Source organism: Gymnoscopelus braueri (genome assembly GCF_963280865.1).
Source record: "Gymnoscopelus braueri genome assembly, chromosome: 4".
NCBI classification, from domain to species: domain Eukaryota; kingdom Metazoa; phylum Chordata; class Actinopteri; order Myctophiformes; family Myctophidae; genus Gymnoscopelus; species Gymnoscopelus braueri.
This window is the reverse complement of record NC_137605.1, coordinates 53,750,917-53,766,875: the sequence shown is the minus strand read 5'-3', so window position 1 is coordinate 53,766,875 and position 15,959 is coordinate 53,750,917. Positions and strand designations below refer to the sequence as shown.

The window sequence follows — 15,959 nt, the reverse complement described above, 5'->3', positions numbered from 1 at the left end:
AACAAAACAGATTTTTCCTGGATTGCTTCAGTACATTACTCCAAAGAAGTGTCTTTTACAACAGGGGTTCTCAAAGTGGGGTCCTTGAGGGGGTCACCAGCAATATGGCAGTTGTGAACCAAATGGACCCTTTATCTGTAACTGTGACAGTGTACAAATGGAACCAAGTGGACCCTTACAGGTCTGTAACTCTGACAGTGTAGAAATTGAACCAAATAGACCCTTACAGGTCTGTAACTCTGATGGGACTATTTTGACGGTGGAACTTTGCGCCATGGCACATGGTCTTAACCTGTGCCGTGGGGGTGTATTTACAGGATGATAAAATGAGTGCGCTATCTGTCTACGCTATCTGTCTGCGCCCATGTTTAGGGCCTGAATTAGTTATACAGTAGGTGTGTTTTTAATAAAAAACTATCAGAGTGCCGGGTGCCATCACATTCAAGAATTAGGTTGCACCCGTTGTGAGACACAGTCCTATTTGGCGGAGAGCTGAAGACAAATGCTTTTCTGATCCTATGCATGAAGTGAAAGCATGCAAGCTTATGGGGGATTAATAATGTGATGATGTCAGGAGACTTTTCATTTGAAATTTGCACTGAGACAGAGGTGTTCAAAAACGAAATATGCATACAAAATAGATTACATAAATACAATTATTGTGCCAGTTTAAACACTTTTAACCTGGAGTCCCTAATTTTGGCGTGTCAGGCGGGTCAGAAATATCAAAAATGTGAAGGGTAGAGGAGGTATACTACACATAATGTATATACCTCCTCCTTCCCCTCCTCTATCTGACACACATAGACACTGAGGAGCCAGACACCCCCCAGCAGCAGAACCCAGGGTAGAGGGGTTCGGTGAATGTGGACTGGAAGGTGTGCAGGTGTGTCAGTGTGTCAGAGGACACTGCGTAGAAGGACAGAGTGCCAGCAGATGAGTCGAGATACACTCCTACTCTTCTGGAGTCAGAGGGACAGACAGGGAGGACAGTTTCCTTCGAATTGTGACGCACAGTGTAACTGTTACCATCACCATCACATACCAGACTCCAGGACTTATCATTGTATCCAAACTTACTGTCATCACCCTGTCTGTTGATTCCTCTGTATGTCATTGCTATAGAAACCACTCTTGTCCACACTACCTCCCAGTAACAGCGTCCAGTCAGACCCTCTCTGCATATCACCTGCCAGTAGGTGTTAAATCTGTCTGGGTGAGCAGGATACTTCTGGTCCTTTCCCTCATCTGTCACCTTCCTGTTGTCCTCAGACAGAGAGAGGTCGCTGTTCGCTGTGTTTGGATCCAGTGTGAGTTCACACACATCTGATGGGAAGAACAAGATACAATACAGCACCAGTTACTACTATACTATAGGCTGCTACTACTACCACTACTACTGATGATGATGATGATAATAATAATAATAATAATAATAATAATAATAATAATAATAATAATAATAATAATAATGAAAATAACAGAAATAAATAAACTAGAAAAAATGTGCACAGGTCTCTGTCAGGCCAGGTAGTAAAGTCAATCTTAGCCAATCAGGATAAAATATGTCTTGATGACATGACTATAGAGACAATGTGAACCGATTTGTGTGATGTTTGGACAAAATCTTTAGGAGTAATAGCAAAACATTTGTATTGCATAAATCGGCCTCCTGGTGGTGCTATAACAGGACAATGTGAAAAGGGTGGCATTTCTTCCTCGGCCTAGTGGGAAGGCGAGTGCAAAGTTTCACGCCAATCGGATGCTGCGTTCATGATTTGAGGCATTTTGTTCAAAACAAGCCACTCCTGCAAAGTTTGGAAGCCAATCTTATAGCCAATCAGGATGGAATATGAAAAATGCCTCCTGGTGGCGCTATAAAAGGCAGATGTGAAATATTTGAGGCAGAGGTTTTTCCTTTGCCTCTTCGCAAAGCTTAATTGTAAGTAACTTAGAACTAACTGAAACTGTTTTTTTGTATTTATAAAACTAAAACTAAATCAAAAAAATAATAATCTACAAGCTCACAATAGGTCATGATGCAACACTTAGTGGATTTGTAGATTTGTGACAAGACACAATCATAAAATGAAATATAAATCAGGATTAATTAAACTCGAGAATACACCAGTAAAGCGCAATACATACTCCTTCCGGCTCGGCAGGCTTCCCGAACAATAGTTCGGAGAGGGTGCACAGGTTCAGAGGGAAAGTTCTGGGACCGCCCTTCGAAGCTCGGAATGACGTCAATTTGTAGTTATATCACCTCCCTTTCCAAAGAAAGGTTTCGTCGTCGGAAGGAGTATGTATTGCGCAGGACTGTTACTGTTCAACAAAGTCATAGGCATCTTTGTCCAGAAGGACTTTGTCTACAAATAAATTAAGTCCCACTTTTATATTTATTTATTAGTTTGGTTAGTTTAGTTAGTTAGCTTTTACCCTTAAAACACTTTTATTGGCGATATTGTATGAAGTTGGGCTTTACTTTTTCTGCCCTGCAATTTGACTTTCTTTATTTTTTCATAATGTCTTTTCATAATGTGTTTATTTTGCTCTCTCTCTCTCTCTCTCTCTCTCTCTCTCTCTCTCTCTCTCTCTCTCTCTCTCTCTCTCTCTCTCTCTGACTCTCCCCATGTTTCGAAACAAAGGTGTGACAATAGACACTAGATGTGACCATTGGTCAAGTTTGATTGTGCATTAGAACTACATCTGACTGACTTCGCAGTCATATTTGTTGATTTATAGCCTAACTATTGAGGACTATATTTAATCTACCGTATACATGCGTAATATTAACTTGGGTTGCTGTGTTAATTGAATGTAGACATATGGCTCATTTATAGGTCACTGCCTACCCAGGCAAATATTTCAATTCACGTCTCTGTAACAAACCATCCTCCAATCCTCTGGTTTGAATGGTAACAGATGGACTGCAATACCCACAGGTGACAGCTAAAAGATACGTCACGCCCCTGACAAACAGCTACATGGACATACAACGACACTACTTGTCCACCACTGGTTCAAATCAACCGCTGTGCATCCGGCTTGCTAAGTGTCTATAGAACACAATTGGTCATGTTCGGGGAGGGAAGCCGGGCAGGGAGGGTGAACTTTGTCACTGCACATACAGGTATAACCCAAAACAGGTAGGAATAATACACCTATTAAGCTAGTTAGGATTTAATGAGTGAATATCACATGTTTCTGTGTATATGAGCTGGTCATCTAAATAGCTGGATGTGTGCTGCTTGGATTTCATGAATAAAACAGAATACACACTTACTTTGCATGCTCTTCCTCAAACCTGGTTTCAACCAACACTCTCCACCATGGTCAACACTGCAGGGTTGGATGAGAATTATTGATGATGTTTTTACACCATTAAACAATAAACATTAAACAATACACAGCATCACAGTATGATTGAGATTGGGATTAGTTGATAATATTGATCATATCAAGGCCTTGGGTGAAAAAGCTCATACTGACTATTTTTCAGTGTACTGACATGATGTGATTTGAGTATCAATTGTGTATAGACCAATTATTTGTTTACTAACATTGAGACTGGATGCACAGGTGATTGTTTCATGCAATCAATTCTCAACCTGTTGTTTCGGGGTGCGCTGGTTTCAGCGCACCCCGACCCCCTCTTGTGTGTTGGCTAGTGAGGCGCGTCCTTGATTGATTGATTGATGTACTTTATTTAGTAAGACATGAGAACAACAGTACATGAAAGTACAAATTCACAATACAAGGTCTACTAAACTGGAAGACTCATTAAGCACTGAGCTTGTTTAAGATGAGATCCCCATGCACACAAATCATGATGTCCTAGCGAGACCTGATAGAATGGGTATCATTTGGAGCCAGTATGATTTTTGGAGGCAGTGTGACGTCGTCTGTTAACGGGTCTATAGATAGATATAGATACCTTTATTATATATATATACCTAGTTATTCAATATCAACGAGAGCAGGCAGAATCGCTGTCATTCTGATTGAGGGACAAGTCAGTGAAACCCATGAATGTGTAGAGTTTGTGTTTGACTCACACACACAGGCTCCTGCTGCAAGTTGAATTGTAAAACTTTTTTCTAAATGATGTGCCTGCATGGCATTTACTTTACAGGTGGGGCACGTGTCTACCTGTCTTAGTAGACAGTAGACACTACGAAGACCGCCAAGACAAAATCTCTCATACCTAAGAGTGTTCAGTGTAAAACGTGGATCCTTCAGAACAGCAGAGAGAAGCTCCGCCCCGGTGTCTCCTGGATGATTGTAGGACAGGTTCAACTCTTTCAAATGGGAAGGATTGGAGTGCAGAGCTGAGGCCAGAGAAGAACAGCCTGTCTCTGTGACCAGACAACCTGACAAACTACGCCCCCACACACACACACACACGCACGCACGCACCCAACCACACACACACACACACACAACCACCCAGACACAATATTACATTTTCTATTGAATATAGACACAAATTTTGTTTTATTTAAACACAATTGTACACAGTTTCAGGCCTACTGACTTGAGCGTCTCCAGTATGCAGTGTGGACTCCCCAGTCCAACAGAGAGTAGATTTACTCCAGAATCCTGCAGGTCATTGTTTCTCAGGTCAAGTTCTCTTAGACTAGAATTGGAGCTAAGAACTGATGATAACTCCTGACAGCATCTCTCCGAGAGGTTACAGCCACTCAGCCTAAAGAAGCATGAGTGATAAACATTTATTAATTGGATTTTCTGTCAAATAAAGATCAGATAATATATGAAATATATGCAGTTATCAGTAAACCTACAGAGCTTTATTGGAGGCTTTGAGCACTGGCAGCAGCCTCAGAAGAGCTTCCTCTGAAGCAGAGTATTTCTCCAGGTCAAACATGTCCAGCTCTTTTTCTGAAGACAGCAACATGAAGACCAGAGCTGACCACTGAGCAGGAGAGAGCGTGTTTGTGGAGAGACGTCCTGACGTCAGGTACTGTTGGATGTCCTTCTCTAGAGAATGATCGTTTAGCTCATTCAGACAGTGGAACAGATTGATGCTTCTCTCTGGAGATGGATTTTCTCTGATCTTCTCCTTGATGTATTTAACTGTTTTATGAATGGGCTGGAACCTATTTTCTGTCTCTATCAGCAGTCTTCGTAGGAGTTTCTGATTTGTGTCCAAAGAGAGGCCTAGCAGGAAACGGAGGAACAAGTCCAGGTGTCCATTTGGACTCTGTAATGCCTTGTCTATAGCACTTTGGTAGAGGTGGTTTAACTTAGGTTTGTTTCTAAATAGCTTGGGCCAGTTGGAAGTTGTTTGTGGTTCTGACAGTAGGTTGACACCAGTGTTGACGAATGCGAGGAAGACATAAAGAGCAGCGAGAAACTCCTGAACACTCAGATGGACAAAGCTGAACACCTTATCCTCATACAACCCACACTCCTCTTTAAAGATCTGCGTAAACATTCCCGAGTACACAGAGGCATCTCTGATGTCAATGCCACACTCTCTCAGGTCTGCTTCATAGAAGATCAGGTTGCCTTTCTCTAGCTGTTCAAATGCAAGTTTTCCCAAAGACAGAATGACCTTGGTATTGTCTGGATTCTTGACAGAATGTATCTGAGCACTATCATGATACTTCTCATTCTTCTGTTTGGACTGAACCAGCATGAAATGGATGTACATCTGAGTCAGGGTCTTTGGCAGCAATCCTTTCACCTCTCTTCTCAACACGTCCTCCAGAACTGCGGCAGTGATCCAACAGAAGACTGGGATGTGGCACATGATGTGGAGGCTTTGCGATTTCTTGATGTGTGAGATGATTGGTCTTGCCTGGTTTTCATCCCTGAATCTCTTGATGAAGAACTCCTCCTTCTGGGGATCAGTGAACCCTCTCACCTCAGTCACCCTGTCAACATAATCAAGAGGGATCTGATTGGCTGCTGCAGGTCGTGTGGTTACCCAGATGCGAGCAGAGGGAAGCAGGTTTCCCTTGATGAGATTTGTCAGCAGAACATCCACTGAGGTTGGCTTGTTGACATCAGTCCAAATCTCATTTTTCTGGAAGTTTAAAGGAAGCCGACACTCATCTACCCCATCAAAGATGAACACAACTTGGAACTCTTCTAAGCTGCAGATTAGTGGTTCTGTGATTCCACCAAAGAAATGATGAAGAAGTCCCACCAAGCTGTAATTCTTTTCCTTCATCAAATTCAGCTCTCGGAAAGTGAATGGAAACATGAAGTGAATATTCTGGTTGGCTTTGTCTTCTGCCCAGTCCAGAGCGTACTTTTGAGTTACGACTGTTTTACCAATGCCGGCCACTCCCTTTGTCATCACTGTTCTGATTGATTCATCTTGTCCAGGTAAGGGTTTAAAGATATCTTCATATCTGATTGGTGTCTCTGGTCTTGCTGCTTTCCTGGATGCTGATTCAATCTGTCTGACCTCATGTTCATTATTGAACTCTCCACTCCCTACCTCTGTGATGTAGAGCTCTGTGAAGACCTGATTCAGAAGTGTTGGGTTTCTCTCTTTAGCAAACCACTGAGACAAACACTTAGACTTCTTCCTCAGATTAGACTTGTGTTGTCGTTGACTGACAGGAGCAAGAGTTTCTAAATGACAAAAGAATGGAAGACACAGATGAGTGTAAATGTGACCACCCGGATAGTAATTAAAAATGAGTTTTTTCCATTTTATATGAAAGAGATCTATTTTTTATTATTGTTGTTATTGTTATTGCTACTAGCACAGTAGTGTAGACCTTACCACATTTGTATTTAACTGGTTATACCTGTATGACTAGTGACAAATAAATCCTCTAGATTTTTGATTCTTGGGGTGTCTTGTTTACAGTTCTTATAAAACTGCACTTCTGATACAGATTATATTTACGCTGCTCGCTTGCATGTGTGGTAGGGTAATGTAATTGGTCCTGTCAGTTGTGTCTGACTGTGCAGCACATTCTCACTACCAACTGAGCAACAGTGAACATACGTCAACACAGGACATGAAAGGTACCCCTTTGTGCCACTTTTCAATATTCAGTCACATGACATGAAAATGCGTTCTCACACCCATTGTGTAATATATGTTACAAACCTGTTGTCTCTTTAAGCCTTGGACATTTATATCTTCAGCTTTGTACATTTATTTGTCTCTGTCCTGTTCTTGTTATCTTTTTGGTGTAGGTGTTAGTCATGTTTCTGTAGTTCTGTATGTTCTGTATCAATCTTGTAATTCTGGTAGGATCCATTTCAATTCTGGATTCAAGGATCCTGGATTCAAGGATCCACTGGATTCAAGGATCCACTGGATTCAAGGATCCACTGGATTCAAGGATCCAGTGGCCCCAGTGCTCAAAGAGAACTGAGTGGAATCAGTTCGTTGAGGACGTAGACAAGATCCTGGAAGTGACAGCCAAGGGGGATGTGGACCGTCGGCTGAAAACGATGACCACCCTCATAGTGAACATCGCAGCTGAGCGATTTGGAACCAAGGCACCCAAGCCCACACCATCGGCCTATGCTCCAAACCACAGAGCAAGGACAATCCAGAGCCTCAGAAAAGAGCTCAAGCTGCTAAAGAAGCAGTATACGACAGCAGGGGAAGTTGAGAGAGCTGGCCTAGCGGACCTGAGAGCAATCCTAAGGAAACAACTCTTGACCTTGAAAAGGGCAGAGTTCCACAGGAGGAGGCGGAAAGAAAGAGCCAGGAAGAGAACAGCATTCCTGGCCTCCCTTCAAGTTGACCAAGCAGCTTCTTGGTCAAAAGAGGACTGGCCGCCTTACCTGCTCCAAGGATGTCATTAACAACCACCTCAAGGCCACGTACAGTGACCCTATCAGAGAACAACCGCTAGGTCCATGCGATGCACTGACTGAATACCACCAGAGCCTACATCAGCCTTCAACCTGAAGGAGCCCTGCCTAAGTGAAGTGGAGGAAGTGGTGCGGAGAGCAAGATCAAGCTCAGCACCAGGCCCAAGCGGAGTGCCTTATAAGGTGTATAAAAACTGCCCAAAGCTACTTAGATCGGCTTTGGAGGGCCCTGAAGGTGATCTGGAGGAGAGGGAAGATCGCCCAGCCATGGAGGTATGCCGAGGGAGTGTACATACCGAAAGATTAGAAGTCTGAGAACATCGACCAGTTTCGTGTCATCTCCTTGCTCAGTGTGGAGAGCAAAATCTTTTTCAGTGTCCTAGCCAAGAGACTTTCCAACTTCCTGTTGAGCAATAATTACATCGACATGTCAGTGCAGAAGGGAGTTCCTGGTTGCCTGGAACACACAGGCGTGGTAACCCAGCTCATCAGGGAGGCGAGAGAAGGCAGAGGAGACCTGGCTGTATTATAGCTTGATCTCACCAACGGCTCAATACCCCACAAGCTGGTGGAGGTCGCACTGGAGAAACACCATGTACCCCAGAAGGTGAAAGACCTCATCCTGGACTATTACAACAAGTTCAGCTTGAGAGTCTCCTCTGGCCAGATGACATCTGACTGGCACCAGCTGGAAGTGGGCATAATCACTGGTTGTACCATCTCAGTGATTCTCTTCACACTAGCAATGAACATGCTGGTCAAGGCAGCTGAACCAGAATGCAGAGGCCCCCTCAGCAAGTCTGGAGTAAGGCAACCTCCCATCAGAGCCTTCATGGACGACCTCACAGTGACAATAACAGCTGTACCAGGAGCCAGGTGGATCCTCCAGGGGTTGGAGAGCATCATGGCGTGGTCACGCATGAGTTTCAAACCTGCAAAGTCCAGGTCCTTGGTTCTAAAGAAGGGGAAGGTCACAGACAAATTCCGCTTCAGGCTGGGAGAACACCAGATCCCATCTGTCACTGAGAAGCCGGTGAAGAGCCTTGGAAAGGTCTTCAATTGTAGTCTGAATGACAGAGAGTCCATCAAGGCAACCAGTGCTGACCTGGAAGGCTGGTTGAGAACAGTGGACATGTCAGTGCTCCCTGGAAGATTCAAGGCCTGGATCTACCAGCATGGAATCCTCCCAAGAATCCTCTGGCCTCTGCTCATCTATGAGGTCCTGATGACTGTGGTGGAAGGCTTTGAGCGAAGGGTGAGCAGCTATCTACGCAGATGGCTGGGATTACCACGCAGCCTAAGCAACATCGGGGTGTGCGGGAACACCAATAAGCTCAGACTCCCTTTCAGCTCAGTCAAGGAGGAGTTCATTGTGGCACGAGCACAGGAACATCTTCAGTACACTGGATCCAGAGATGCCAAAGTGTCCGGGACAGGGATTGTTGTGAGGACAGGGAGGAAGGGGAGGGCAGCCGATGCAGTCCAGCAAGCAGAAACTTGACTGAAGCACAAGGCCATCCTTGGAACAGTGGCACAAGGCCGAGCCGGACTTGGGAGCCTAACAGCGACCCGATACGACTCTGCCAGCGGGAGGGAGAGGCGGAGGTTGGTGCAGGAGGAGGTGCGAGCTTCAGTCGAGGAAGAGCGAACCAGCAGAGCAGTGGCCATGTGGCAACAAGGCGCCTGGATGAAGTGGGAGCAGGCGATGGAGCGTAGAATCACCTGAAAGGAGATTTGGGTGTGGAACCCCCAGAGGATCAAGTTTCAGGGGGATTCAGGGGGTCTATGATGTTCTCCCGAGCCCGTCCAACCTGTGCATATGGGGCAAAAAAGAAACACCTGCATGCCCCCTGTGTTCCAAAATGGGGACACTGGAACACATCCTGAGCAGCTGCTCCAAGGCGCTGGGTGAGGGCCGGTATCGATGGAGGCATGACGAGGTCCTCAAAACCATCGCTGAAGCAATCAGCAAGGGGATCACGGGCAGCCGATACACCCAAGCCACAGCTAAGGCCATTCATTTTGTCAAGGAAGGACAAAGGCCAGAAAAAACACCAAAGAACTGCTCTGCTGGTTTGGTCTCCAGGGCCCGAGACTGGGTGATGACAGTTGACCTCCAGAGGCAGCTGAAAATTTCACCACATATCACCCAGTCTAGATTGAGACCTGACATCAAAACAACTCTTCTTGCTGGAGCTGACGGTTCCCTGGGAGGAGAGGATGGAGGAGGCTCAAGAAAGAAAGAGGGAGAAGTACCAGGAGCTGTTGGAGGATTGTCGGAGGAACGGGTGGAGGACCAGTTGTATGCCAGTGGAGGTGGGCAGTAAGGGCTTTGCCAGTTATTCGCTGAGCAAAGCCTACGGCACACTGGGCATAACCGGTGCCAACCGAAGAAGAGCCATGGGTAACAACGTGGAGGCAGCAGAAAAAGCCTCCAGATGGCTCTGGTTTGTTGATTCTCCAGGTGTTTGTTGTACCTCTTACTTTGTAGTATTGTTCTTCCCTTGTAGCTGTTACCTGTCTTGGTCACCTCCCTGATTATTGTTAACCCTATTCACCTGTGTCCTTTTAGTCCCCTAGCCAATCTCTGTGTTGATTGTCTAGTTACGTTCACCTGTGTCCAGTTAGACCTAGTCTATTTATACTCCTCTGTGTGTCCAGCGCTTTATCAGTCTGCTGTAGGCTGTAGTGCTAGTTACCTGTGCGGCTAGAAGCCTTCTGTTTGTATTTTATTAGTTCCCTCTTGTTACCTTACATTTTCACTATTATTAGGATATTAAATAAAGAAGCCATAGTTTTACCAGCTCATTGTGTGATTATGTGATTTGCCAGCTTATTGTGCTAAGAGATATGTTTACGTTGAGTTGTTGAAATGTATTATTTTGCCTTAATTTCCCTCCATGTATAAATACTTTCTTACTGCTCTCCATCATGATCAAGCTGTGATTAAAGACTTTCTTACTGCGCTCCATCATGATAAAGCTGTGAATAAAGACTTTCTTACTGCGCTCCATCATGATCAAGCTGTGAATAAAGACTTTCTTACTGCTCTCCATCATGATAAAGCTGTGAATAAAGACTTTCTTACTGCTCTCCATCATGATAAAGCTGTGAATATAGACTTTCTTACTGCTCTCCATCATGATCAAGCTGTGAATAAAGACTTTCTTACTGTTCTCCATCATGATAAAGCTGTGAATATAGACTTTCTTACTGCTCTCCATCATGATCAAGCTGTGATTAAAGACTTCCTTACTGCTCTCCATCATGATAAAGCTGTGAATATAGACTTTCTTACTGCTCTCCATCATGATCAAGCTGTGATTAAAGACTTTCTTACTGCGCTCCATCATGATCAAGCTGTGAATATAGACTTTCTTACTGCTCTCCATCATGATCAAGCTGTGATTAAAGACTTTCTTACTGCTCTCCATCATGATCAAGCTGTGATTAAAGACTTTCTTACTGCTCTCCATCATGATGAAGCTGTGAATAAAGACTTTCTTACTGCTCTCCATCATGATAAAGCTGTGAATATAGACTTTCTTACTGCTCGCCAGGGTGTCAGCCAGCTTCTCCTGCTTCAGACTCCTCAGGAAGTGCAGCGTGATCTTCAGAGCTCCCTCTGTAATGCTTCTCTGCTCCTCATCCTCACCTTCCACCACCTCCTTCTCCTCCCTCTGACTCTGTAAGCATTCTGGGTAGTCTGCTGTCAGAACCCTTTGGAACCTCTTCAGCTCTTTCCTCATAAATGTTACGAGATTCTCTTCAAGCAGCTGAAACACAAAATAATATAATATATATATATATATATATTAGGGGTGGGACGATATATCGATATCGTGATATATCGCGATACTTCCTCCCGCGATAAAAAAAAATTCATTTGTGATACGTTGTTTTTCCGACGTATTTGTGTGATGATGATTTTGAACTGTTTGGTGCTATTTTATGTGCTTAGGAATTGAATACAAGGACTATCGTGATATATCGTTGGTGAAAATTCATGCAATATATCGTGATATCGCAATATATCGAATATCGTGATATTATTGTTATCGAGGGCCTAATATATATATATATATATATATATATATATATATATATATATATATATATATATATATATATATATATATATATATACGTTTTACTTCAACAATATTGAATTGATTGAAAGTCCAATGTTTTTAAGAGTATAGGCTACGGAACACAAGCAGACGCCAAACACGGTAGCCTGACACTTGCTCTCTCAATGCAGCCGTTTTCTGAAATGGGGGCTTTGGCGATTGGTTCATACTGGATCATCCCCATCCCCATTGGGCCAGTTAGATTTTCAACAGAGAAAACCCCGCCTTCGACAGCGTCACCTGTACGGAGCCCTGGAGTGGCCATTGACAGAAAAGAAAAAAAAAACGTATGGAAATAGTATTTCGTATCTCTAAATACTATTTCGTGGCCACGAAGTAGTATTTTGTGGCCACGAATTTAAGTATTTAGAATCCACGAGATAGTATTTAGAGGGAAAGAGATACTCAGGAAGACTTTAAGCACCATCTTTACGCACCGTCTTTATGCACGGTGGATTTGCTTGGATTATGTGCCATAATAGCCCATGTGCGTTCATCATATTCTTTATTATGGTGAAGAAATTGATGCTATTCAAGGATTATTATTATTATTATTATCGTTTTGTCCTTGTCGGTATACAGTTGGTGCAATTGATACAGTAGCCGGGCGCACAACGGCACAACATTCAGAGGGTCCCTCTCTCCTAATTCTTAACAAATCTCTGTGATTCAAATGTTCCTATAATCAGCAGAAGTGAGAGTGTCAATTGTGTTTATATAGGATGATAGTCTATCCAAAGAAGACAATGGTTTTTGTTGCGCGTCGCGCACGAGGCCATTCGCTCCGTTCAGTTTCATTAATACATTAGAAAGAAAACAATGTCCAATTAGTTTATTTTTGTAATAGAGAGGTATGGTCACATATACCGACCTATACAAATTTTTTTGTCCAATGCTGGTCAGCAGTATTTTGGACCAATTCAAAAATATAAAATATATAGACCACATTTCCAAACCCCACCTCAGAGGCTGCCGGACTAATAAGCCAGTCACAGGCCTATATTGTTGATCAACTATATTCATTCATTGACTTATATGTGTGAATATAGTCGGGACAAATGCATATATGGTGTATAGGACTGTAGCAGTGCTGTCGAGCCTATACCCTCTGCTTAGCTTCCCAAAAGTGCTTCTAGTCAGAAGCTGGAGGAGGAGGGGGTGGGGGCAAGATGTTCACTTCAATGTAGCAGGTCATTCTGTTGTAGATATGGTCTCCTCCCTCTATTCAGATATTCTACTTTGATACTAATGTGAACAATAGACATAGCCTCCTACCTTTATTAACTGGAGTGGTTATAGCAAACGCAGATCAAACAACATTATATTTGTCTTTGATAAGCTTAACTGGCAACTGCTGACAAAAACACAACTTATTGACACAAGGAATTATCAGTCACACTTTTGTGGACAACAGTAAAATTGACTACAGAGATTCGTTGAGAATTAGGAGAGAGGGACCCTCCGAATGTTGTGCCGTTGTGCACCGGCCCGGCTATTGTATCAATTGCACCAACTGTACACCGACAAGGACAAACAATAATAATAATAAACCTTGAATAGCATCAATTTCTTCACCATAATAAAGAATATGATGAACGCACATAGGCTATTATGTCACATAATCCAAGTAAATCCACCGTGCATAAAGACGGTGCCTAAAGACGGTGCGTAAAATGTATATCGTACCCTCGAAACACTATCTTGTGGCCAAGATAGAAATACTATTTTGAGGCCACAAAATGGCCTGTGTAGTAGAGTAGTGGCTGTGTGTGTGTGTGTGTGTGTGTGTGTGTGTGTGTGTGTGTGTGTGTGTGTGTGTGTGTGTGTGTGTGTGTGTGTGTGTGTGTGTGTGTGTGTGTGTGTGTGTGTGTGTGTGTGTGTGTGTGCCGGCACTGTCCTCGAAGTGCACGCACACATATACCACTTATAAACACAAGTACACACAGGAAGGCAAAGCGCAAATGCATGATGCACGCAAGCACACACGCACACATGCATGACGAATGCTCAGAATCAGAATAATCTTTATTGTCACATCATGGGTTTACAGATGTACAGAAGTGAGTGAAATGTTTTTTACTCCATTATTTTGTAGTATTCCGTGAGAAGAGAGAACAGCTTTCAGCTGTTCCGGCCTACTGGCAGGGATATTTAGCAGTATTGTCCATATAATACTAAGGAATACATAACTCCTTACTGTGAAGCCATGGATCACACAGAGAGAGACAGCGCGTGCGCAGATTAACTCAAGACGCACGCAAGCACACGCACGCACACACATAGCTCAATGAAATAAACTTTTCTAAGACACCGCTTACATGGGTGTGATTTTTTTTTCATTTGTAGATGAAGAGAAGGTATCAGTGTACATTGACAAACCTTAAATATGGAGTCCAGCTCTGTTTGATGTTCCTGAGACGACTGACCACTGGGAGCCTGGGATATCTGCTGCTGGTCTCTGTGGAGGACACACACGCACACGCACGCACGCACGCACGCACGCACACACGCGCACACACACACACACACACACACACACACACACACACACACACACACACACACACACACACACACACACACACACACACACACACATACACACACACACACACACACACACACACACACACACACACACACACACACACACTCACACACACACACACACACACACACACACACACACACTCACACACACACACTCACTCACACACACACACACACACAGCCCAGAGTATGTGAAAAAAGCAGGAAACTTGGAACACTACAGTTTGGGCTTGACATTTTTTCCTAGCGGCCATTGTATGTGGTATAATTGAACATCTGTATTATCATGTTTGGTTCAACGGGATATGATGCATAACTAGGAAAGTGTGCTCCTCGGAGCACAGGTCTCCACCAGGCCGGATTGCCGACCCAGGGCCCGCAAAGTTTGGAAGGCAGTCATAGCCAATTGGAATGGGATCTCACAAATCAGCTCATACATCTTGATCACATGACCCCAGAGATAATGTGTACCAATTTGTGTACAAGGTTTCACAGCAATTAGGCACTGCCTTCATGATTTATGGCATGTTGTGCAAAACGGGCCTCCCCGCAAACTTCGGATGGGAATCGTAGTCAATCGGAATGAAAATCAAAAATCTGACAGATGCATCTTGATCTCATGACTACAGCGATAAGGTGTGCCAATTTATGTGAGGTTTGGACAAAATCGGTAGGAGTAGTGGTAAAAACAGTGTTTTGCAAAGAAAAGGCAGATTTGAAAAATGCAGGGCAGAGGTTCTGCTCTGTGTAGAAAGCTTCATGCTTTTATGAAAAAGTTAACGATTCGGCAAAAATCTGGCACATATCCCCTGGACTACATCTTATACTGTAGATGGCTAGCCTCCTACAGAGTCACGGTGTAAAACACAAATCAACAATATGAATAGTCGGTCCAATAATCTCAGGACTTCTGAGTAGAGTCTGATAAAAAACTATGCCTTCTATTGTTTTCTGATTGTTTTACATTCTGACCTCTGATCAGTAGAGTGGTGGCCATCTTTGCAGTAAATTTGACCACCCATGGATACACAGCTGGGTACAGGAGACTCTGGTCTCTGCTGATGAACCCTGATAGGAAAATGAGAGTCCGTTAAATGTTAAGAATGGTCACTGGAGGATTTTAAAGTGCCTATTAAGCCTATTAACTATTTGAAAATATGATGGTCGTTTGTACTGATTATGTATATATTATAGTAGACATAATTAATTATCTATTTATAAGTATCCGTAATCTCTACTATGTAATTGATCGTTTTACATTCTGACCTCTGATCAGTAGACTGGTGTCCATCTTTGAAGCCAATAGGATGATCCATAGAGCGGTCACTCTTCATGGAAACACAGCTGGGTACAGGAGACTCTGGTCTCTGCTGAAGAATCCTGACAGGAGGATAAGGGGCCGTTCAATGTTTAGAATGGTCACACTGGATGATTTTAAAGTGCTTTGAAAAAGGAGTGACGTGA

The 15,959-nt window shown here is 43.5% G+C and overlaps 1 protein-coding gene and 1 long non-coding RNA gene across 2 annotated transcripts; both read right to left on the bottom strand.

The window, feature by feature from the left end:
- Positions 1 to 790: 790 nt before the first annotated feature.
- LOC308083662 (NLR family CARD domain-containing protein 3-like) lies at positions 791 to 11,480 on the bottom strand (the record flags this gene model as incomplete). Its single annotated transcript, XM_080425978.1, has 6 exons — positions 791 to 1,326; positions 3,287 to 3,342; positions 4,208 to 4,381; positions 4,538 to 4,708; positions 4,806 to 6,609; positions 11,366 to 11,480. Coding segments are annotated over 6 exons (2,856 nt in total), but the record flags the coding sequence as incomplete, so codon positions are not given.
- On the bottom strand, positions 11,481 to 15,520 carry LOC308083964. The gene is made up of 3 exons (XR_013933027.1): positions 15,468 to 15,520; positions 14,325 to 14,403; positions 11,481 to 11,591 (listed from the first exon to the last, which is right to left on the bottom strand). It is a non-coding gene; the product is annotated as an uncharacterized lncRNA (long non-coding RNA).
- Between the last annotated feature and the right edge of the window lie 439 nt (positions 15,521 to 15,959).